The 25,592-nt window shown below is 45.0% G+C and overlaps 2 protein-coding genes across 11 annotated transcripts in view; both read right to left on the bottom strand.

The window, feature by feature from the left end:
* The window catches only part of kcnq3 (potassium voltage-gated channel, KQT-like subfamily, member 3), a 116,733-nt gene extending 109,960 nt beyond the window's left edge, over positions 1–6,773 (bottom strand). Inside the window, exon 1 of one of the 2 annotated variants that reach the window (XM_086271712.1) lies at positions 6,697–6,773. In XM_086271712.1, the coding sequence (XP_086127838.1) occupies positions 6,697–6,740 (44 nt within the window). In that variant the 5' untranslated portion in view covers positions 6,741–6,773. Of the gene's footprint in view, positions 1–4,493; positions 4,808–6,696 lie in introns of those variants that run through there. The other variant, XM_086271710.1, reaches the window with a different exon arrangement.
* dnaaf11 (dynein axonemal assembly factor 11) overlaps positions 4,803–25,592 on the bottom strand; it is a 49,264-nt gene continuing 28,474 nt past the window's right edge. Inside the window, exons 12-13 of one of the 9 annotated variants that reach the window (XM_086271792.1) lie at positions 19,118–19,270; positions 4,803–4,941 (exon numbers count right to left, since the gene is read on the bottom strand). In XM_086271792.1, the coding sequence (XP_086127918.1) occupies positions 4,896–4,941; positions 19,118–19,270 (199 nt within the window). In that variant the 3' untranslated portion in view covers positions 4,803–4,895. Of the gene's footprint in view, positions 4,942–8,882; positions 9,029–15,563; positions 15,586–15,608; positions 18,750–18,803; positions 19,271–25,592 lie in introns of those variants that run through there. The other 8 variants (XM_086271795.1, XM_086271796.1, XM_086271790.1 and 5 more) reach the window with 8 other exon arrangements.

Below are 25,592 nucleotides of genomic sequence, written 5' to 3'. Positions count from 1 at the left end.
AATTTAGGTTTTAATGTCATGCCAGGTAAATTCCTTTTTTCCTTTTCTGTTGATTGGATGAAAGAAGACAGTTTCCCCCAAATACAGCAGAATATCTAACAGAATCCTATTCTAATGTAGTTCTATTGGTATCTCGTTACACAGAGAGTTTTGGTTTAGTTTCACCACAGTTACTCTGGATACCCTCCATGACATCGGCCTGTCAGCAGGGCTGAAGGCCACCAGAGTCAAGGATCAGTCGGCTGATTAAAAACATGAAAACAAGTTTTGTTTCATCAAAGTTCGACACGGTAAACAGAGCACGTGAAATCGAACGAAATCGATCTGGCGACCTGAACTGAAACCAATTTTTCCTTCATCTGCAACTCGCTGCAGGCAAAGTTTCCTCGCTTTCTAATTTATGAGCTTCATTTGAACTTATAGACATCAACAACTCCAACATGCAGAGCCAGTCCCACAGTTACAAACGTTCAAGGTTCCTGAATGTCCTCAAGCAGCTGGTTAAAGGAAGAAAAGGCTGCTGGGAGCCATTTTCACTGGTGGCTTTATCGTCATGGTGATGTAGTCCATGTTTGTGACAGCAGGACAACGTGTTGGTTTCCAACACACGTAACTTCACATGGAAATCTCAGGCTTGCAGTGAGTGTTTTGATCCAACCGTCTGCAGCAGGTGAGGACACGGTTCACCTGCCCGCAGGCTGAACTCGCCGAGGCCCCGGAGCTACGGACCAGGAGGGAGGAGGCGGAGCCTCTCTGCAAGATGAGTCACTGGAGAGACATCTGATTGTTGTTTACTTTGTACAATAATCCAAAACACCTGGATTATTATAACTCCTGAAATTTCAAATGGTCAAACAGAGTTTTATGTGTATTTAAATGGAGTAAACTGCCCCTTTGATGAGTCTTCACATTTATGTAAAGTCACGTGTCAGTTTGGACGCGCATGTTTCAGTCCACCGTTTCTGTATTCGCCACTTCCTGTCACACCACCCCCAACACCAGAGCTCCCCTTCTTTCCTTTTTCACACGTCACTTCCTGCTCTGACACCAGCCGCCCATATGGAGCGGCCATATTGGGAGATGCATATGTCGTGTTGCTGAGAAAGCACGCGTCCTGCCAGTGGAGCACGAGATTCGCCACGAGTCAGTCTCTTGGGCTTGTTTTATCACATAGTAGCAAAAATAAACTGGAGTCAGGAGGACGGGTTTCCCCCCTGAGTTCAGACTCTCAGGCAGGACCATCTGTCTGAGCACACCAGAGGGTTAAGATCTTTTAACGAAGGATTATATGTAATAGAAAGTCAGCAGGAATAAAATAATGTTTCATATTATTAAATTAGGGCAACCTGGACTTCTAGTGAATATTTTAGCCCCAAATATTAACATTTGGAAGAATTTTTTTTTTTTATTCGCATCAGCTACGAGAATAAATAAGAGAAAGTCATTTCTTCACTGATCCATCAGGTAATCTTGGCCCAATAAACAATAGGAAGAAGAAACCAGCCGGTGCTATCTTGTTGTTTGTGGCTGCAGATGTTGAGTTTGTACCTCTGGCTGCTAAATAAAAGCTCTCGTTTGGAACAACGGTGAATTGTGAGAACAAACAAAAGGTGTTTTCCTGGAGCTGCGATCCGCTGTCGTTCTGGCAGCTCTGTCAGCATCCGTGAGACCCGAGAGCTGAAGTGTGTCCAAACAAGGAGCAAAAATAAAAAGAATATTTATTACAGTCAGCTTCGCCTGGATTCATTACTGCCCGGCAGATTTTTACTGCAGAGGTGAAACCTTCACCCAAACTAACAACAGGCCCTTTTTACAGCTCGCGGACGCTGTTACGCAACCTGAAAACAGCCACAACTCAGCATTAGGTTATTCATGTAGAAGCTTCCTGCTGTTCTGGAATCTGGAGATTTCCCAGGAAGCATCTGCAGGTCCAAGTGTGGCAACATTTACCTGAAAAGCTAAAGTAACCGCCTCAGTCGTCTGCTGCTGATTGGATTTAACAACAAACTAAACCATCGGTTTGCTTCTTGACTGTAAACAGATTATTAATCCGGTTCAATGAATAAAACACATTTTCTGATGTTTCACAGGCTCATAAAGACGAGTTTAAGACCTCAGCTTTGAAAATACAAATTCCTTCTTATGAAGGTACCGACTGCAGTACAATGAGATTCAAACAGAGCTGCACTTACGAATGAAGAGCAAGCAAGACTCTTACACCAGCCTTCTTTCAGCTTTCCCATTACAGTGGTGAGATTAACCCGGATGAGCACAGCCATGTGATCGAGACACAACAAAGATCACTTTGTTACTGGTTAGGAAGCAGGGTGGTCGTTTTTCGCCCAAAGTGATCCAAATTTGAAAAGTAAACACCTGTAATCATATAAAACTGGCAACATAAAAGCCTGAAGACGTGACCACGCAGACAACCTGCAGTGAAGTGAAACAGAGGCAGTACTGCAAGGCTGGTGATAAACATCGTCCCAAACATCGCGTTTCACAAGCTTGTTAATGTAGTTTTAGGCATAAATTAAATTCAGGAATTCGTCTTCTGAGTAGTCAGCAGCATTCCTCACACCGTGTGCAGGAGGACAAAAAGAAGGAGATCCAACAGTTTTTCTGGAAATTTTGCAGACCAAACAAGATTTGAGGCGACGTTTCAGGTTTCAATCGCAGCTTTGAAGACACGCTGGATATAAAACTGGGAATCTGCACTTCAGGGCTTCAGCAGTGGAGGGAATCATCTCGCCACTCACACCAGAGACCTCAATTCAACTCCCCCCTGGGACAGATTTAGGTTATTGATTGATCCGCTATTAATCATCATTAACAGTAATGGTTTGGTTATGTTTGGGCAATAAAACCAGTTGGTTATGGTTAGAAAATTAAACTAGTTGCTCAGGTTTAGAGAAAGATCCCAGAGACAGTTGATTTACAGTGGTTTTCACGTTTTCTTAGTTGCCACGGTGACACATCCCCTCTGAAGAGTCTGCACATCTGGCTGCAGATGTGAAGCGTACCTCCTGAAAGATATTAACTTCAAATCTGACTGTTATGAAAAAGAAATCTGTGTCCATGTCTTCAAACAAACAGGTGATTTTTTTTGTGTTCTGGTCGTTCTTCAGATCACGGTTAAACAAACGAGCCGCCGCCTCAGAAGCAGCCGTCAGCCGCAGGATGCTGAGTAGGGATGGGTATCGTTTAGGTTTTATCCGATACCGGTGCCAAACCGGTACTTTTGAAACGGTGCCGGTGCTTAAACGGTGCTCAAACCGGTGCTTAAACAATGGAAAACACAAACTGTCCTAAAACTTCTCATGTTTAACTGTTTTCTGTAAAAAGATAACAATGTTAGTCTTCTCTGCAGCTATAGGGGGTTTATGGCATCACTCTTGGCTGGAAGCAGTGCTTAAACAAGGGAAAAACACAAACTTTGTCCAAAAACTTCTCATGTTTAGCTGTTTTCCACTTTTTCTTTGGTCATTTTAGCTTTTTAAGCCAGGGTGAAGGGAGTATCTGACATCAAACAAGAGGACAGCCGCATGTAACTACGATGTTTGCTAGTTCACCTTACATAAATAACCATACTTTTAAAAAAAGCACCGAAATGTGCGCTGCTTTTCGGTCTGGTTACTACCGTTTATGTCAGAACCGATACCGGTACCCATCCCTAATGCTGAGGCCTCTGTGCACGCTGGGATCTTTTCTCTGGACAGGAATCGGTCACGGACGTGCCCGACTGTCGGCCGTCTTTTCAGCACAGACACCTGCTCAGCAGGACTCACTATGACTCACCTGCTGCCTGGTTTTTGTGTTTTTACATAAATAAAAATATTTCCATCACAAATCAAAATTTTAAAATTAGCAGGGCTCAAGAAAAGTAAAGAAGAGCTCCTTTACTTTTGTCCACATTCACTCTGGTCTCATTTATTCATTTATGCAGTTTTTTTCTGTTTTATTGTGATTTGAATTTTAAAACTGAATTGAATAATCGTGATTATGTGATTGTAAGTTGAGCAGAAAAGTCCAACACTGCACGGGAAACAAAGATGCTGACGGTCACTCGGACCATCACTGAACGAGCTCAGAGTTTGGTAACACACTTCAGCACCATCAGCCACCTGCTGGAGCTCCACTTATGTAACTCTTGTGGGTTTAAGTGGTTTCAGAGGTTTGGAATCCACATTTAAACCCATCCACCACACAGAATACCTGCACAGGTGAAACCTCTCTCGCCCTCTCTCTCTCTCTCTCTCTCTCTCTCTCTCTCACACACACACACACACCAGAGAAACGATCCAGCAGCTGAAGCCTGCTGAGCGCTTACATAACCAGCAGCTACAGTGACATACAAGAGGAAGCTTTTCATTTCCAGCAGCAATATTAAGTTACAGCCTCACCAGCTTCATTAAGGCCTGAAAACTGCTGAAACAAAGTGCGAACGGAGAGCCGAGGAGAGGATCTCTCTCCTCTCTCATCATTCAGATACTCACACGAACGCGTGGTAGAGCAGCGCCCATCCTCTCGGCCTCTCCAGCGCGTCGTAGATCAGGTTCTGGATCTTCCTCTTGCGGATGTTATTCCTCTTGGCCGGCCGGGCGTAGTTCAGGGGGGTCTTGGCCAGCAGCCCAATGCCGATGCCCTGGGAGCTCCGCTTGTAGTCATCCCGGCCCGGAGCCACCAACAGCAGGGCGCCATCCTTGTCCGCTCCTGTGGTGCTTTGGTCCAGTAAGTCCCCGGGCGGAGCGCCGGAGGGCTTCTTCTGCTCGTCCGAGCCGCTAACGACGGTCCTGGACCGGAGCCCCATGGTCAGTGCTGGATGCCCGGTGTGGGCAGCATGCCATGATCCGGGCGCTGGATCCGGAGACACCCCCCTCTCCTCAGCCGCGGGTCATTTAAGGATGTGGTCCCCGGCGCGAAGGGAGGTGCTCAGCAGTGTGACTGGAGAACGGGAGGAAAGGAGGAGTGATGGAGGGAGAGGAGACAGAAACGGAGCGTTACTACAGGAGAGCATCGGCATCTGGTACAGCAGCGCGAGGACAATGTGCGTAAAAACCGCGCATAACATGCACGCGCTGATCACCACGAGAACACACGGAGAGGTGAGGCCGACGCGGAGTGGGATATAAACCCACTAATGCGCAAAAACAGCTCCTTTTCCCGGGAACACAGTCTCCGTGTAACGCAGTCTCCGTGTAACGCGACACGAGGCGAAAACACACCTGATCACACCGGGCGATCCCATCAATCAATAATCTGTAAAATAGAGCAACAATTGCCCACTTCCCAAAGAGCCAGCACTCCCCCATAAACACACACACACGGGATAGACAAAGACCTGGCGACACACACACACACACACACACACACACACACACACACACACACACGCACGGAATCAGAGAGCGCTAACACCACCGAGCCCTACCGGCAGCGCATCCCGGCCATGGCTTCTGTCTCCGGGGCTCCCAGCCTCCATCCACCTGCAGAGGAAGCGGTGCTGAGGCGGAGGAGGAAGAAGAGGGGGAGGAGGAGGAGGATGGAGACGGAGGATGAAGAGCAGAGATGCTGCGCGAAGGAGGTCGATACTGAAACTGAAGCGGAGGAGAAGCAGCAGGGAGGAAGATGAGAGAGAGGGAGAGAGAGGGAGGCTTTCAGCAGCAGCAACGCAAACGCCCCGAGCGCGCGCACTCACACATCCAGGCATGCATACGTGCACGCGCTCAAGAAAGCGTCCACCTTCGCGTATTCAGGAGGAAAACGCGCTCTGCTTGTAAAGACAGGTAGATGCAGGCAGACGCGCGCACGACAATCCGCTCAGTCATGTAGAAGTGCACGCGCCTGTGTGCACATGCATGTGCAGGGAAACGGGCTCTTTATTTCAGAGGCAAAACAGAAAAACAGAGTTACATAAAGACGAAGCTTCCGCTCCTTAAAGGGTTAAAAAACAACGGACACACGGAGCGGACTTCAGATTCTTTAGAAACATCATTTAAAGCGCAAATCTCACCACTGACCTTTGCTTGATGGGTTTACGTTTTCTAAAAGTTGGACTTTTTGTAAAATTTCAATAAAATCAGAATGAAGTGTCTTTAAATTTTCCTGTATGGCTGCGATAGCATGTCAGCTGTTGTTTTCTGCGTTTCAGTGCAGAGGCCAGGAGGGGTCAGAGGCTCTGCCTGCCAATATTTGTTGTTTGAAAGTCAAAAAGCTCAGATAAAAGAAAGAAAGGACGCAGAAAACAAGCAGAGAGAAGCAACAAACCCCACAAAACCGAGTCCATAGAAAACAAAAATCCGCAAGGAGACAAAAATAACTACAAAAAAAGATTCAAATTAACCACCGAAGCAAAAAACACAGCAAATCAGTTTAAACCTTGAAAACTAAAAAGTCTTCAAAGTGAAGCAAAAACAACCTGCTGATGCCAAATAACCACAAAGACCTAAAACAATCTCACAGAGACGCTAAAAGCCACAAGCTGATGAACTAATGCAGAAAGAGCACAGAGGGAGGTAAGACCGATCAAATTCGCCCCTTTTCCATCAAAGCGATCCCACTGAGAAAACACTCAGTGGTTTTAAGACAAATGTAAACAAGAACCACTGGGAAACATTATGCGTACAACAAAAATGTCAACAATGGAAGAACAGAACATAAAAAAGTGAGACAGCCGGTGTTTTATTATCCAGCTCTTACATTTCAGGTGATCTTTGATTTGTTAGTTTGCTGTTCTTAGACATTGTTGTGTTTCCATTCTGTTCCTCTGTGTTAGGTAGGCTGTCTTATTTCCTGTGTTATTTTGGCAGCCTGCGTTGTGTTTATCTTAATAACGTTCAGCTGTGTTTAGGTCCCGCCCACTTCCTCTTCCCTCATTATCTCTCATCTCCGTCTTCCTTCTTTTCTCCTGTTGTGATGTTGAGTTTCTAGTGATGTGCACAACTACTCGACTAGAAACTAATCATCCTTTTGTCCCTGGTCAGTACCTGATGTATTAGTCATGCAATCAAATTAATATTTAAACTGATGCCCAAATGCCAAAGTTGTTGTGTCCTAAATGCTATGTAACCATCTGCCACCAGATGGAGCTGCAGCTCCGACATTGCTGTAGAAACATGTAGGGAGCATCTTTTTGTTAAACCTGTCACTGCTCTGTATTTTAAAAGGCAAAAGAGCAAGATTAAATGTAAGTGGCAGAAATTAGCTTCCTGTGAAGGGTGGATGGGCTCCTCAGAGTGAGGAGTCCAGCTCCTCGGAAGGGCTCAGACTGCAGCCACTACTGCTCCACATTGAAAGGAGGCAGTGGAGGTGGTGGCCTGCTGGATGAGGTGTCCCAGGCAAGTGAAATGCTTGGAGTTGTTGTTTTATCATTTTATTAAAATAGTTGTTATGAACTGTAGAACAGTGTGTATTATTTGTAATGTACAACAATGCGCTACACAAAGATTTTTCAATGTTAATTTGCCGTATTTTAAAAATATGTGAACATCTATTGTAGTGTTGATATTTTCATATTTAACATCATTTTTATTTAAGTGTTTTTCTTCTCCACTATCTGTTTGGAGTTTAACGCTCATCGTTCACAATGCACGATGCCGTGCAGCTACGCAGCGTGATTCGTTACCGAAGAACGTAATAAGTCACCAGGAACACTTCCTGTTTTATTTTGAAATCTGTTTTACCTTCTGATTTGTTCCTGTTCCACCTGTCTCAGTTCACACACTCGCTCTCAGTGTAGTTGTTTAGCGTTGGAGCCGCCGCTCCTGTTCTTCTTCTGTGTTCTCGGCTTGTGTTGGACTTTCTTGGTTTGACTACGTTTCTGCCTTCGCTGGCTGCCCAGGTGTGGATGACTCCTGCCTTCTGGATTTTCCTCTGCTTCCATCTCTCCTGATTTGGATCCCTCTCCTTGACCGTTACACTTCTCACCTTAAATGCCCTAACCTCCTGTTAGTAAAGCTTCCTGATGATTGATTCTCAAACCTTTTGAAATGTGTGCTGGATCTTAAACAGAGAACCAGCAATGTGTGGGAGGAGACGCTATTGACCACAGAGTGTTCACAAGGCCGCACGGCGGCAGATTCTATCATAATAAAACACCTTTCTGTGAGTCTGCGATATGTTACGGCACCATTTGCTGCTTTACAGCATCTGCCATTGTAATTTGAAGCATGAAGTCAGCAGCTGCAGAGAGTTTGTAGCAGCAGCTTCCTGAGAGCATCGCCTTCAGCCCCCACAACCAGCTGCTTCTTCTGCACACATAGAAGTTTCTCTTCTGTTTTTAAACCAGGCGCCATCCAGGGAAGTCGTGTCAGGTCAGGTTATTCATAAGCACATATAAAAACAGCACAAGTGCGGCACAGCTGAATGGAATAAAACAGAGCAGCTGTGTCTTTACGCGAGGTTTAAAGATGTTGGTGACGTCCTAATTTGAAGGAGCAGACAGTTCCAGAGTTTAAGTGAAGCTACAGCAGAGCCTGATTCCAAAATAAAAGCTTTAGCAATAAGCAAAAGTGGATGAAACAAAGGTAGGGACTAGTTTCTCACAGTGAGCAGACGAGTGAACATTTTTAATCTTCACAAGGCTTCCTGTCCTAAATCCTTAACTAACCAGAACGCATGAGCAGAGTGCTCTTGTTTTATGAGCTTAGTCACCTTCCTGTGTGAGAACGCGTATCGTTTGTTTATTTGTCTTTTTCATTTACCAGCCGAGTGCTACTTTCACTTTACATTTAATTCAGTGAACTTTAATTGAGTGAAGACAGAAAATACTCTCCACAGTGCGGGGCAGCACATCGTAACACTGTGAGCTCATTTTATCACAAAGGTCGATTTAGAAAGATTTTCAGGTGTTCAGGAGGCTTCAGGTGTTTGAAGGAACGCGCGAACGTCCATATGTGTCATCGGCTCTGCAGCTCAGCCGCCGCCGTCTCCCGCTGTCTACTCTGAGATTCTCTGCACATTACCGACACCGTGAATCTGCTGACTCCTCTCAGATTTTTACATTTCTTTGCAGAAAAGCTGAGAAGTTCCTCTGAAAGCAGAAGCAGGCGTCAGTGTTGAATATTAATGATTCTGGTCCCACATGGATCCACTTCTAAAATATATAAAGTTGCAGGTTTGGCCTGAGGACATAATAAGTGAGAAGAGGTGATAACAAGAGGACACTTTGATACCTCAGACGTCACTTTGTTGTTCAGGTCAACATGTACATGTGTGAAGGCACCACTAATCCAGGAGCCACGTTTACTTTCACAGACTCACACTAACACTGTTACCATTAACTACATGCAAAACTACAAAACGAGGACTGAGGTTTATTTAAACGCTGATGAGCACGGCCTGGACTGCACAAGAAAGGATGGAAAGAAACACAAAACTGCATAAGGTGGAAGCAGGAAGACTGGATGAAGTGATGAAGACAAGGACGAGTGAATTTACAGATGGCTGAAAACAACTTTCAGCCATACATTTCAGGTTATCCCAGAATTTTGACGTCCAGCTGAAAATTCTGAGAAAATAACTTGAAGTTGAAAAAGTCATTAGAAATGTCAAGTTCTCTGAGATTAAAACTTGGCTACGCCTGGCAAATATTATTTTATTCATTTATTTATTGTCAGTGGTGGAAACGCAAAACAGACAATCCAGCAATGAAAGGACTGCATCTGGGATAAAGAGCTACTCCTAACCTTCAAAGTAAAAACAGGAGAAACTAAAATACAACACTGACACAAGAAAACTAACAAGAAACAAAAAAACATCTTTGTGGCCTGGGAAAACCAGGGGTGTCAAACATGAGGCCCGGGAGCCAGAATCAGCCCGGCAAAGCATCCAATCAGGATGGACAGTGTTAGGAAATTTGAAGGAGGGCAGAAATTTTGGACTTTTAACTGCAATTTCCTACATTTTTACAACTTTTCCTACAGACACAGACCTCGTCCTCATACTATTTTAAATAACAACTACGCGATTAAACGATTTGCTTTTCTACCTGCTGTTTTGACAGTATAAAGGACATCTTCTCTGAATGAACAAAAGTTTTCTGTCATTTCTTAAATTTGAGGCCCAGAGAGTCGTGCTGAGAGATTTCTCTCATTTACTGCAGCAGTACACTAACGCAGACACACGACCGAGGCCTGGATCCTGGAAATATCTGCAGTGGAAATGTGGATGTGCAGGGAAGAACAATGAGACAAAGTCAGAGCCGCTCTTTCCAGGAAGGAGTCCTGTGTTTGACCACACAAAGGCTAACAGGATTTACCCAGAAGAACAGAGCAATCTTAAAATAGATTGATTGCACGTCTTGGTGGCCTTTAGTATTTCTGCTTAATTGGTAACGGTCGTCGGATTTGACTAATTATCTGTATGAAAAACGGCCGAACGAGTCTCTAATTGAAAAAGCAATAATTTGACTCCAGCTGTCTGCTGCTGTACAGGACGGTCCGCTGCTTCCCAGCTCCGGGTGGACAGATGGGAATCAGACCATAAAGCTTAGAAGAAAATGGATTTTCCTGATGGTCTTTCCTTTTTTTAGCTTTCAACTCCATTAAATCCTCCAGTGAAGTGAGTTACAGCCTCTTTGCCCTAATCTTCTTCAGGAAACTGCGAGGCCTTTTCAGAAGCCTCTCCTGCCTGCGGGATTCAAACCTGTGACCTCCTGGTCACAGCCAGGTATTTAGGCAGGAGCAGATTGACGACGCTTGGCTGAACATTTCAAAGCTCCTTGCAAGTGTCAGTTTGTGGGTGTGAGGTGTCTGGTGATGGACGAAGGCTCCGATCAATACTTGTGTCCGTGAATGGAAGAAGATTTGTCATCCATGTAATTTTACAGGCTCAGAATAGCACGCCGTCCCCGAGCAGAGACCATCCGTCCTGCAGGCGGCTGACAGCTGGAGTTATGTGATGATGCAGCAGCATGGTGGGAACCTGAAGTGCCCTGCAGCATGAATGTTTGGACACATCGTTTAAAGTAAAATAAAACGCAGATATGTCGCTTTAAACATGGCCACACACAGACTGTATGTAGAAGATGGACATAGCTGCAGTGATGTCACAGTTTAATTTCTGTGGTCCAGATGTGAGCGTTGTGGCTGTTGCTACATCAGATTGTTGGAATTAGATTAGAAATTCAGATTTTTCTGCACTCATGTGAAAAAGCCTTCTTCCTGTTCCCGCATTTCACAATAAAAGTCCCCAACAAATAAACTCCACACCTGCTGCAGTTAAAGAAACAATTTGCAGATCCTGCAGATTTCAGGATTTAAAATAAAAATATTTTCTGTAGTGTTACACATTATGTAGAGGAGGACTTCATAATGTTTAATAGATGTAATAATAAAAACTGTTACTGTAAAAGTCACTTTAGATATTTCTATCAGCGTGTACTGCATTGGTTGAAAGTCTGAGATGAATGCTTCTGATTATCTGAGACAAGTTTAATAAAAACTCTGACATCTTCCTCTTCTCCTCCTGCACTGAAACTCCACCTTCATCATCCTTTGTCCAGCAGCCTCTGCTCTCCCTCCTCTGCACATGTCCAAACATATCAGCCTCACCTCTCCACCTGAGCTGTCCCTCTGATGCGACTGAGCACCTTCAGCTCTGCCTCTTCTTGTCATTGATGTTTTCTTGCTGTGAGTTTTCACTCTTCTTATCAAATACAGGAAATAGTGAAAGATAAAGCATGTCCAAACCTGTACCAACCATCAGTACTGTACATTTCAACATTTAAACACACTCAGAGACGGAATCAAGAGTTACTGCTCCGCAAGAAATAAACTTCAAGCTGAAAGCAAACATGTATCATGTGTGTGACACATATGCGATGCTGAGGTGAACATAATGCACGGATCTCAGGCAGCAGTAATTTTACTGTCACCGTTTCACGTCAGTCAGCGAAGTTTCTAAGAAAAGTATCTTAACAGCAGACAAATGTCATATTTTCAGATCCTTTGATATCCAGTAGAGACACGTCACCATAGAAACCAGGAAAACTGTCTTCTCCAGCCTCCAAATGTGGACTTTTGTTGTGCTTTAGAAGCAGAAAATCTCAGTTTGTGTCCACAAACCTGAATCTGAACACACAAGATGAGGCCGCACAATTTTAATGCATGACAGGAAGTCGGCAGTCAGTGGTGACACACTGACCATATCTGGACGGGTGGGCGGAGTTATCAGCTAACACTAGCTTGGGCATAAAGAGTACAGTTGGCACAGACAGACACCTGCTAATGAATCGCGAACAGACTAAAATAAAAGTTTAACTGTGGAAACTGAAGCTCAGACTTTGGCAGCCGTGTTTAATCAGGGTTTCTGAACAGTAACACTGTAATGAGTCACAGCCGGGTGAATATCTGCCTGTTTACAGTCAAAATTATCCTCCGTAACGTTGAGCTGAAGCCAGAAACACGCTGAGGCTGTTGCTGTTTCCAGATGAGCAGCTTGCATTTCACGATAAACCTGATATGAAACGTCCTCGTGCGGCTCCACGTCTCCGCCGTCCTCCGGGGTCTTGGACTCATCACCTGTCAGGTGCAGCAGACGATTTTTCTGTTTTATTCTGCACCCTCCCCTCAGCTTTCATGTCTGAGAGCTGCAGGCACTGAGGTGGAGCCGACCAGTGTTCGGGCCCACAGAGACCTCCAGAATGGACCTGTTCTTTCCTCCCCCGTCCTCCATGAAAACACCTCTTACAGCGATGGAGCAGCGATGGATGAAAACTGAAAAGCCACGTCACCGTTTCAAACTGCTCGTTGGTTCATGCCAGACCTGAAGGCTTTTTATCAACAGAGGAAGTCAGGTCAATCCCACTCTTCTTGAGACTCCTGTCATAAATAAGGAAAACTGTATGTACGTTCACAGTCTGTGTCTGTGGAGCGGTGACAAATTAAAGGAAAAACCTTGAATGGGTGACCTGTGCAGTGAGAGGGTTTTTTGCTGGCAGGGCGTCCTGAGTGATGGCCTCTGTCCTCACTGATGAAGTATTTCCACCCTGATGGAGCGGTCCCCCTCCACAGGACGCGAGGGCTCACTGACTGGTGTGATGAAGATGATGTGGATCATATGCTTGGGCCTTCGCAGACCTCGGGCCACCCACAGCGACTCTGAGCAAGGCGTTTGTCAGAAATCCAGCCGCTGAATAATTAAAGGTGTTACAGGCTGCTGTGTCATATCTGCATGATGTGGCAGACTCTTCAGCTGCACAGACAAAGAGAGGAGGGGGCGGTCGGGAAACTGAGCAGAGTCACTTTATTTAGCTTTATGTGGACAATGATGACTGTTGTTGTTTTAAATTACGGCGCTGAGATGAGATACAAAGACCAAAAAACGTTTATTTCTGCTGTAAAGTTGGACAATTTAACTCTGAGGGTCTGACTCACTGCCTCAAGTGGAGATCACAGGAACTGCAGTTTGGAGGTTAATACACATATTGGGAAAATCTGTGCTAGATAAAAATGACTGTCAGCTGCCAGCAGATTTATCTTTGGTATAAATTTATTTAGGTTATTTTCAGAAGAACTGGGATTGTTAGTAACTTCATCATCTCTGCGGTGTAGGACCAGCGGCTCAGGCTGGTGCTGTAAAGTTGTGGAGATATTTTCTTGGCCTTCTTAGAAGCAGCTGAGCATCGTTTAAAAGCTGACCATCTCCATCTCTTTATGACCACAATGCGCTCATCTCATTGTGGACATGCTCCTGATCCAGGCCTGTGCTTCACCGACAGGGTGGGGTTGGGTGTTCTCGGCCAACAGCTTCAGTCGGCGGCACTGATGTTGAGCGTTCACTGATGTCTGTGAACACCGGCTTCAGAGTGCCACGCCCACCTTTAATAAACCAATCAGCTGTAACTAAAAGCTGCCGTTTGGCTTTCTAAGAGATAAAAATAAGACTGAGAAATGGACAGACACTTTAAACGTGTCTCACAGAATAAATTTTCTGTTTCTACTTTGATGTCTCACTTCATTTTGCTGCTGATAAAGTTTCCACGAACTCTGTGACCCAGTTTGGTTCGGGGATGGGATGAGCGGGCTCCCACCAGCAGACAATCATCCTTTTAAGCGCTGCTGTATCCGTGAGGGATATGCTGTAGACTTTTCATTAGCACATAAATTAAATGTCACTAAGTAATAAAACCGACTGACGCGCCTCCTTCCACGAGAGGTGATGGTGCTCTGGTGTGTGTTAACCTCCGTGATGCGAACACGTGAGGCCGCCGTGTGATTCAGTGCTCGCTCAGTTGAGGTCGTCGTGAATCAAACCGCCGTGAAAAACGACTTTGTCTGTCAGCTCCGAGCTTCAGTCACGGTCCAGGAGATTCACGACTCAGCATAAATGATAAATACAACAAATCACCACGTGGCTTCTGAGTGTGGAGGACACATATAGAGGCATAACGCAGCTCCTCCACCCAGAGGAGTCCATCAGACGAAGGCTCCACCTGGAGCTGCTCCTGAGATTATTTTGGATCCATCAAAGCAGCTCACTCTCTGCCTTAAAGAAGCTCAGTTAGCTCCTCCTCCTTCAAGGAAGCTGTCTTCTGATTGGCTGCCCCCCACAAACAGAAGGTAAGAACAGCACAGAGCTTAGAGAGTTTGTCTCAATACAAAATGTAACCTCAATAATTGAAATTTGGACCATGTTTGATGTGAGCATCCACCACTGGAACAGCACACGTATGACTGGAAATAAAGAAAAGTGGAGAACATTTCCCGTGAGGAGAGTTTCATAAGATTCCTTCTTTGACGTTCACGGGATAATAAAGAGCTTCCCACAGGCTGCAGAGCGAGCATCACCGCTCTGCATCAGCCCTTCGCTGCAGCGCAGAGATGGCGAGAGGGAGGAAACCAGTAAATTATTCATCCCAGAGAGGAAAGAAGGCGAAGAGGGAGGGAACCCAAAGAAGGAAAGGCCAATGTCTTCTCAGACCAGTGCCACATAAAACCAAACATTTTCCTGCCCAGCAGGGATCCAGTCTCCTCGCTGGGTCCCTGGGCTCTGCGTGCAGCCGCACGGCGAGGACGTAACCCCGCAGAGTGACTGGATGGAGTAATTAAGCTGAGATGCAACCACCTCCAGGGTGTTCCTCCACTGTGGTCCTCTCACGCTTCAAGGTTTGATGTGTTGCATGTTCAGAGATGCTCTTCAGCATGGATGTAACATCTAAATATTTGAGTTAGAGTTTCATCTCAGTGAGACTTTACCTGGATAAATAAAGGATACCAACAGGCTTGGGGTGATTGCTGCTCACTGGGTGTATCCCCCTTCTTTCGGGGGGCTGTTCTGTTTAAACCTTAGAGATGGTTGTGGGAACCTCCCAGTGAGAGCTTCAGCAGGTCGTCTTGACCATGCCCTTATACCCAAACGCACAGCCATGTGACCGGCTGAGTATATATTTGTGTTAGCGAGCAGTTGGACACATATACCAAAAAAGTGGAGAGTGTATATGTGGTATAAACACACCTGACATCTGCCATATAAGGTGGATCTGTGGCACGCCGAGTCAAGCTGCAGGTGTGAGCCACATTTGTGCCAGAATATCTGAGTTTTCTGGCTGTAAACTCTTCTCACTGTATTGTATTTGTTATTTACGGCCTGTGAAAGGAGAAACATGATAACATCACCAACGAAGCACTGAGTGGACTCGGCAGCAGAGAGTTCAGAGAGGCTGAAATGCTTAAACCTGACATGTAGCACTTATAAAATACAGCAAAAAGAAGAAAACCTGAGGAGACGAATAAAAATAACTGGAGGCTTTTCTTCCCGCTCAGAGACGAGTGTGATCGGAAGTCTGATGGCTCGGACTGAAAGGAAACGGCGAGCGTTACGAGTCAGTACCGTCTGACCCGGGTCAAAGCGATGAGGCGGTGCTGCTTTCACAAAATGAGTGGGACCGTCCGCTGTCATGGCAACAGACAAAAATCGATGGAGCTCGGACAGATAAGAAACGGGTTCTTGTGTCTCTGAATTTAATCAGACGGCAAGAAAATCTGGTTCATTCTGGTTCTGATCTGATTGAGTGTTTAAACAGGAGGGAGGTTCACGCAGGCAAAGGAGGTGAAAGCTAAAAACAACTCTCTTCTTAAACAGATTCACTCCACAGGTCAATACTAAAGGTAGACTGACTATAATCTGCAGCTCTGACATCTGCAGTGCTAAAAGCCATCTGCTCAGTAAAAAAACAATTACTTCTGTCACAAACAATCCAGCGCTGCACGAGCTCATAATTCAGATTGTACGACTAAAAAACAACAAACAGGCCCACAGCCTGCCCCACAGCCCGCCCCGCTTCATGCGCCGAACAACGTGAACCAATGTGACCGACTCAGTGGTGTAACTTAGTACATTTACTTTATTATAACAGTACAGCTTTAATGTACTTTAATTATTGAGGTTATTAAGAGGAAGAATTATTAAGAAGAAGAGCTCAGTGCATCATGGGAAGTCCTCCAGCAGCCTGAGCCTGTAGCAGCATAACCACAGAGATGCTTCAGGGTCACCTGATCCAGCCCGAACTAGCAAAAAGGAAAGTTTGAAGCCTAATCTTAAAAGTAGAGATAGTGTCTGTCTCCTGAATCCAAACTGGAAGCTGGTTCCACAGAAGAGGGGCCTGAAAACTGAAGGCTCTGCCTCCCATTCTACTTTTAAATACAACAAGTAAACCTGCAGTGTGAGAGCGAAGAGCTCTGATGGGGTCATATGGTGCTACGAGGTCTTTAGGATAAGATGGGGCCTGATTATTTGGCATTTTGTCTTTCCAGCATTTTTACAGTAGTCTATCAGGCTATTGATCTATCTCCATCTATTTCTCACTTTGATGACAACAACCTCATGAAAATCCTTAACCTGCACTCTTTCTAATGGCCAGCAGGGGGCGACTCTTCTGGCTGGAAAATGAAGGGCAAGCATTAAAAATAAAATGATCTGATTTCTCCCGTGATTTATGACCTCTGTGAACTCTCTCCACATGAGTTTATGATGCCATTCGTTAGTTTCAGATTTCATTTAAATCATTTCCAGGTTCATTTACAAATTCTGCTCCAAATGAGAGTAAAATAGACAAAAAGACTGATTTCTGGCGTGTCTAGAGTGTTATTGACAAGCTGTTAGTGAACGAGTGTGCAGTGTCCTCTCTCACTGCAGGGAAGTCAAAGCGGACAGGAACACCTTTACCTGCAGTGATGACGGATAACAGCCTGAACACGCTCACCTGGTTTAGGCTCAGGCAGCAGCAGCAATGATACAGACAGAGGAACAGAGTAAGGAAAGAAGCTGACCGCTGCCTCAGACCTCCATCATGGAGGAAGCATCCACCAATCGAACACCAGTTAACCACAACACACCTGAGTCAGGAGAGGCAGAAACACTGAAACGCTTCAGCCGTGATAACGACGAGGAGCTAAACGAGCTGTTAAATGGGACTAATGGAGCATTTGCCACTGACGCACGAAACTCTCGCAGCAACCTGAACCTCGAGGGCGTATTTCAGAGGCCGGCGGTGGTGTTGGTTTGTTTCATCACACAGGAAAAAAACAGTGAGCACAAACAGAAAACGTCTTATCTGCACAGCCACACGACAGAGAGGGAAGCTCATTTATCAATAATTAATGAAGCGAAGCAGACGCGAGTGCAGCACAGACCGCAGATCTGGGTCGAAGGAAAATAATGTGGAAACTTTCCAAGCTGTCGTGTTTCAATGTTTAAACAGCGGCGTGAAACATTTCATTGCAGGATGATGATTGGCTGGAGGGAAACCCAGTAAACATATTCATGTTTTCACTTCAGGAAGAAACGATGATATAAAAATGTTAAAGTGTTCTGTGAACTGGCTGTTTAGTTACTTGTTTTAATAAGAAATCCATTATATCGTTACCTAAACATAAAAACCTTTCAGTTTGAACTGAAATAAAAGCAAAACCTATGATTAAGCGTGGTGACTGTGGTCCAGGAGGCTCATTAAAGGCGCCTGCTCGCTGCAGTTTACATGTGTTTGAACAACAATAAGTCCTTATATTAAAAACTCAAATCGAAGATGGCATCACAGAGGCTTTTCCTCCTGCAGCCGCACCACAAACATCCAAATCTCCCAGATGGCTCGAGCCACGGGGTCCAAATATAGAAGGCTGGATGATAAAAGACGAGCGAGGCTGTCGGGAGGAAAAATGGTCCAACGCCAAAATGAGTTCTCAAGGCGCTGCGGCTGTAACGGCGCTCAGAGCCAGGAGGAGGAGTCGTCGTTACCTCCGAGCTTTTTGGGGTGACAACTCAGAGGAAAGCAGAGACCCAGGAGACTTCAAGGAGAGATGAACAAGCTTCAGAATATGCTTGGACCGGCGTCCTCCGGGCACAAAGCAGAGGCTCTCTGATCAAAGCCGGGCGCAGAGAGTGAGCGAGCTTCTGAGCTTTGAGGAGGAGCATCACAAAAAAAGAGAAAACACAGCAGGGCAACGCACAACGGCAGCCAAGACGGCAACCAGGCCACAGGCAGAACTCAGACGATTGATTTTCAGGCTGAAATCTACACGAGGGTTTGAGGGAGACCAGCAGCAGCGTCTCTCTGTTCATCCCTCCTAACAGGGCTGGCTTTTAACAAATGCATCATTTCAAAGGAGACAGAATTAGACAACGATGTTTATAGTGAGGAAGTGTGATGTTGCGTTGCTTCAGTAAAGCTGTGCCAGCGTTTCAGCTCTCGGCCTCGCCCTGCTGCAGTAACGAGCAGAGTCTTCCCCCGATCGGCCATGTCGTCTTTACAGCTGCTTTAAAAAGGGCAGAAAATGTGTTTGAGTGGAAGCTGCCTCTTCACAGCTTTAATTACATTTACTTTTTGTGTACCAACAATAAAACTGTCCAGTTGAATTCATGTCCAGGTGTCTCATTAATATGTGTTTAAGGCTGGTGGTAAGGACATTTATTAAATGCTGAGACATCAGGTTTGCAGACTGAACCATACACATCAGGAAATCTGCAGTGGTTCATTTGCACACATCTGCAGGTCAGAGGAAATCTAAAGGTCCGTTTAAAGGAAATATACCGTCTCTTTGTTCCAATCATACAGTCTGAGTGTTATATAAGCTCATCCTTGTACTCTTATATGAGTGGGGGGACATCAGGGTCGTCCACGAACCCTTCAGAGAAGTGATCCTCGGCGGCTGGTGGATCCGGTCTGGATGTTTCCATCGGCCCTTCTTTGGCGATCTGGCGTGGCACGATGTTGGCGAGGTCGACGGCTGTGCGCTTGCTCGGGTCGACTTCGAGCCTCTCGGGAACGTTATTTTTCCTGTCGAGATAAAGGAGAATTATGAAGGTCTTAAATAAGTAAAAGAGCTTCGTGAAAGACACAGGTGTAGAGAAAGAGAGCGCCTTGGCCTCCTCCACTCCTCCTTCATTAATACATTAAATAAACAACAGCCTGCCTCTACAAACATTTATCAAAGGATGGTCAATGAATTTAACTGTGTTGCTCAGCTGTTGAAATGCTCTCTTCACTGCTGGATCAGCTGTGAGAACTGTTATTATAATGAATCCCTGCAGAGCTCCAAACCTCCTCCGGCATTAACATCAGCACAAAGACGGCACACCAGGAGCTTCACGGGATGTTTCTGAGGCCCAGCAGCTCCTGAAGGTGTAATGTGGAGGTGACCCAGACATTTGATCCATGCAGTGTGTGAGTAGAAATGTTCACGCACAGTTACACAAACTGACGTGCCCTGTTTCTCTGTGTCAGGAAACACGTTTTCCTCTCGTACAGAGATAAGGTGGTGACGCTTTAATTAAAAAAACGAAGTAATTAATAAAAAGGGCGAAGCTCAGACTGTATTTATTTAACCCTGATTTTTAACAGCTCCCAAAGAACCCCACAGACTCGCTCTGTGAGCAGTTTGCAGACCACTTCAGGGGAAAGATCAGCGCCATCAGATCTGATATTTTATCTAATCGCCATATGATTGTAAACACATCTGAGGGCTCGATTGTACCTGAGGAGACACTGGACAGCTTTGTCCTGGTTAATGCTGAGAACTTTCAGAAGGTTTTCTCCACAGTGAGACCCACCACATGTCTTTTAGATCCAATCCCTTCTTCACTCTTTAAAACACTTTATGGATTTTTTGAGGCTGAGCTTTTATGCATGATGAATTGCTCTCTTCAGTTGGGTGTCTTCCCTGCTGCCTTTAAAACGGCGGTGGTGAGGCCCCTTCTGAAGAAGAGCAATTTGGATTGTAATGATTTTAATAACTACAGACCTGTATCCAACTTACCATTTTTAAGTAAAATCTTAGAAAAACTTGTTTTTACTCAGATTACTGATTTTCTCAATGATAGACAGATCCTGGAGATATTCCAGTCTGGATTTAGGGTGAACCACAGCACAGAGACGGCTCTCCTAAAGGTTTTAAATGATCTTAGATGTAACTGGGACGCCCAAAAGCTCTCAGTGCTGGTGCTGCTGGATCTAAGCGCAGCCTTTGATACAGTAGACCACGCTATTCTTTTAAACAGACTGAAACACATGGTGGGCCTCTCTGGTGCTGTACACAGCTGGTTCACTTCCTATCTCTCTGACAGAACTTTTATGGTGAGTATGGATACATGCTCCTCTAAGATCCATAAAATGACATGTGGTGTGCCTCAAGGGTCGGTTCTAGGCCCTGTACTTTTTAATTTGTATATGCTCCCTCTCGGCAGTGTCATCAGGAGGCATGGAGTGAACTTCCACAGTTACGCTGATGACACGCAGCTGTACATCTCCGTGTCTCCTCATGACACCAGACCAATGGATGCCCTCTTTAACTGTATCTTAGATATAAGATCTTGGATGGCAGAAAACTTTTTACAGCTTAACCAGGACAAAACTGAAGTTTTAATCGTCGGTCCTGAGGCTCAGAGAGAGAAACTCTTGTCTAAATTAGAGGCATTTTCACTATGTCCTTCGCTACAAGTGAAAAACCTGGGTGTTATTTTTGACTCTGAGCTTGGTTTTATCCCACATGTTAAACATGTAACCAAAATTGGATTTTATCATCTAAAAAATATAGCCAGAGTCCGCCCTATTCTCTCTCGGGCCAACACGGAGATGCTGATGCATGCTTTTATTACCAGTCGTATTGATTACTGTAATGCCCTGCTCTCTGGTCTTCCTAAGAAGAATATTTCAACTTTACAACTTTTGCAAAACTCTGCAGCTCGTGTGCTGACGAAGACCAGAGGGCGGGCCCACATTACACCGGTTTTAGAATCGCTGCACTGGCTCCCCGTGTGTTTCAGGATCAATTTTAAAGTTCTTTTATTGGTTTTTAAATGTCTTAATGGTCTTGGGCCTTCTTATCTCTCAGATCTGCTTTTACCATACGAACCCTCGCGGACCCTGAGGTCCTCTGGTACTGGCCTTTTGATTGTCCCTAAAGTCAGGACACATGCTCACGGAGAGGCAGCATTTCAGTGGTATGGTCCTCGTCTGTGGAACAGCCTGCCGGAGGAGCTCAGGGCCGCAGAGAACGTACATGTTTTTAAGAACAGGCTCAAGACCACCTTTTTAATTTAGCTTTTACTTAGCGTTTATTTATTTTATGCTTATTTATTCTATCCTGTTATTCTATTATTAATTTAGGATTTACCTAATATTTATTGATTTTATTCTTATTCATTTTTTAATCTTCTTATTCTATTTATATTTATATTTATATTGTATCCTGTTCTTATTTATTTTATCATTTTACCCTATATATATTGTATTGCGTCATATCTCCAGTGTTTCCTCGGAGGGCGCTCTCTGCACCGGGGCTGTTATTGACCGTGGCTGCTGGGTCTCTGGGGTCCTCTCAGCCTGGCTGGGGGGCTCCTTTGCCTCCCTCCTGCTGTGTGCCCAGCCTGGAGGCTGCGGTCTGTGACCGGCTCCCGGTGCAGACGGCTCCCTGTTATAGTGTTTCCTCACTTGGCTCATGCGAGCCCAGCCCAATTTTTACTCTTTAAGTGTGCGCGTGTGTGTATGTGTGTGTGGGTGGGGGGATATATGTGTATTGAGAGTGTGGGGAGTGAGTTGGAGGGTGGGGTGGGCTGCTTTTAACTATGTAAAGCACTTTGTGCTACATTTTCTCTGTATGAAAAGTGCTTTATAAATAAAGATTGATTGATTGATTGTAATAACAGAGCTGCTGGTGGATGAAAAGGATTTACTCAAACATTAGGATTCTCCAGCAATATCCACGGGAGTCTTACAGGAAGTCAGTGTAAGTCTGGAGTCATTATAGTGAATATCGGAAAATCTTGAACATGGTTTTAAGATGCTCAACGTTTGGATTTAGATTTAAATCTTAGTGAAAATGGACGCAGGAAGGAGAGCAAAATGTAGAGTTTATGAAACGTACAAAAAGAAAATGATTTCCTCAAAGAATCAGTTCAACCTTCAAGCTGTTTGAAAGCATCGGCCTGGTTCACCTGAGCAGTCACTGCTGTTCCCACGCTGGTAGTTTTAATCTGCGTGGCAGCTGACCGGCAGGTAAACCCACCAAAAAGCAAGAAAATAAGAACGATAACAGAAAAAACTCCTGACTGTACCAAGAAACGAAGCACCAGCTGCTATCAGGATTAAAGTGAGGGTGATGCGTATGTGCAGTTGGGACAGACCACCATCATCCCTGATGATCGAGCACGTAGCAGTTCATCACCGTCACGTGTCTGCTAAAGAAACTGTAAAAGTCCTCCTACCTCCTCCGGTTCTGACCTCTGGGTTCTCTGTGAATAACTTCTCTCTTTCTCAGGATAGTTTTCCTCACTGTGAGGAGAAATTCACAGAAAATATCTGAGTTCTCAGAATCAGCAGCAGCAGCTCCCAGTTCTGAGAAGCTTTATGAGAACAGGAGAATAAATCAGCCATCGTTGGTGCTGATGCTGCGCAGAAACACTCAGGTTCCCAGATTTAATGTAAAACATCAATATGAGCGCTCGCACGGATGTGATCGATGGTGCAAAGTGCACGTGACACTCCGTTAATAAACCTTTTTTCACCTATTTTATTGGTTCAACTTTACTGGAGTTGGTTACAATCAGTCACCAGTTTACTGTAATATTTGGAATTATGTTCATTGTGTATCAGAAATATTCTGTGGAAACAAACTGACTTCATGTGTTCATTATTTACTGTTGTGTTCAGTGTTGTTACTCAAGCATCCATAAATTCATCTCCGGGGGTCAATTTTCCACATTATCTGTTACCATCAAACCGAAATGATCCAGCTCCTCCTCTGAACTCATCTCCTCCATCTTACAACAATCAAGTCCATTAACCCATCAGATCAGTTTATAGGACGCCGGCTTCACGGTCAGATGTGCTGTGAGCAGCAAACCGTCTCCGGGGGTTTCTCTGATTGTGTTTGTCGAATTAACCGCAATGTAACACGTCACCGTGGGGACACAGACACACAATGACACTCAACAACTGGGTTAATCTGACATACCAGTTGATGCTAAATTGTTCCACTCGTGTGTGCACAAATTGATTTTTTTCTCCCTTTCACAATAAAAGTCCTAGCCATGGCTGCTGTGCTGCTGGAGTGCACAGAGGACTCACCCTGCTTAAATGTGAAGTAGAAGACATTGTGCCTTTTCTCCTCCCATCCTCCTCGATCAGTCACAGCAGATGGCCACCCCTCCCCAACCTGCCACTGGTTTCTTCCTGTTAAAAAGGGGGTTCTTCCTTCCCACTGTTGCCAGGTGCTTGCTCGTAGGGGATTGTCTGATTTTGGGGGTTTTGCTGTATTACTGTTCGGTCCTTACCTTACAACAGAAAGTGCCTCCAGTCAACTGTTGCTGTTATTTGGTGCTATATGGATGAAATAAAATTGAATTGCATTATTTGTGAGACTGTTGCAAAGCAAAAGTCCTTCTTTATGTTGCTGTCTGAAGAATTCTGTTTTTCATAACTAGTTCTGTTCTGTATTTTGTAGCAGACAGACAACCATTCGCTCTCACATTCACGCCTATGGGCAAGTCAGAGTTTCCAGTTAACCGATCCACACTAACTGCATGTCTTTGGACTGTGGGAGGAAGCTGGAGAACCCACGTATACACGGGGAGAACGTTCAAACTCCACACAGAAAGAGCCCGGCCTGATGGTGGAATTGAACTCAGGGCTTTCTGGCTGTGAGGCAGCAGTGCTAACCACCGTGCTATAATACCTACAAATAAATGTTAAACTGAAAGGAGAAAGATTAAAAGACACAATCTCAATGTCTTAAAGAAAAATACCACAAACTGACCCAAATTCTGGTCTCCTCTTGATCCAGTCCACAGTGTGGAGCGTATGCTCTTCCAATAATTAGGCTTCCTTTTAGTAAAATTTTCCAGGAAGAGCGTTGCTACTATAATTTAATCTTCTGCACAGCAGCTGACAATAAACATCAGAAGGACGCAGGAGGAGGACGAGGAGCCCCTTCATTACTCTCTGCATTCTCCCGCCTGTTTATTAAGAGGGGAATAAAGCTGCCAGAGGACTGTAGAGAAAACACACCGCGTCAGGAAAACCTCGGACAGAGAAAGCAAGCGTGTCGAATTTCAGAAATGAACGTTTAGTACATTTGATATTGTGGTCAAACAGGTTTGTAAGACAGGATGTTTCCAGAGTCCATCAACAACCAAACCTGGAAAAATATGATCATAATGTGGAAGAACTTAATGCCACTCTGTCACAGTTCCCCTTTGCTTAGCTCCACATGCACAATATCCTGCAGCAGTGACGTACCAGTCACAGCAGCTGCTGGGAAATAACAGCTCCCTTATAGACGCCCAGTGAATCTGCATTTGGACTTAGAGCTGTCGGCTGTTTTGTGTCGTGTTGGAATATTTTTGGTTTTCATTTAGTTTGGCTTTATTCCCTCATTTTTTAACTCTGCTTTTTTTGACCCACCCTGCCCCCAACCAGTCCTCCTGCACCTCACTTTGGTTCTGCCACATTATTCTTCCTGTTAGAAGGGAGCTCTTCCTCCCCACCAATGCCACGTCGATAGGGGACCGTCTGATACTGTGATATCTTAACTGATCACAGAGGGACTCAAACCAATTCATCTCCAGTCTGATTCTGTAAACAAGGTTTCGTATTTTTCAAGTTTGGCTTCCAGTCAGCGCCTCACCGTGTGTCTCAAATATGTTTGTACATATGGGTCAGACTTGTGCACAGGTGTGCTCGTGTTCTCCCATCAACTTTTCTTTCATAAACTTTCTTAGACCTCGTTACGCCTCAGCACAGTGTTTATAGATGTGAATACTGCAGAACCGAGTAGAAATGCAGGAAACTTTGGAAGTTCATGAGCTCTCAGAGTAACCTGAGTGCTGATGAAGTCTGCAGGAAAATAACTATGACTAAGCTTTTATTGGACGGAGTTCCTGCAGGGTTATCACTCTCAGTTCGGTAATGGGGATGTAATTGAGTTGTACTCAGCCACAGTAACAACATCAGCGGGTTCTGTTCAGTGTCTGCGGCCACCGATCCACAGAGGATTAGGCTTTGGAGTGGATGTGAGGTGATGTCACAGGTCTGATCTGAACCCCATCGGCTCACGTTAAGATAAGAACCAGGCTAAACGAGTCACGTGGACGCAGAGAGACGA

Source organism: Aulonocara sp. 'chitande type north' Nkhata Bay, linkage group LG18, assembly GCF_057382095.1.
Source record: "Aulonocara sp. 'chitande type north' Nkhata Bay isolate Kocher_YH1m ecotype deep benthic linkage group LG18, A_spYH_male_GT1.1, whole genome shotgun sequence".
Lineage (NCBI taxonomy): Eukaryota > Metazoa > Chordata > Actinopteri > Cichliformes > Cichlidae > Aulonocara > Aulonocara sp. 'chitande type north' Nkhata Bay.
Note: the sequence above shows the minus strand (reverse complement) of the source record. Positions and strands in the feature narration are given on the sequence as shown.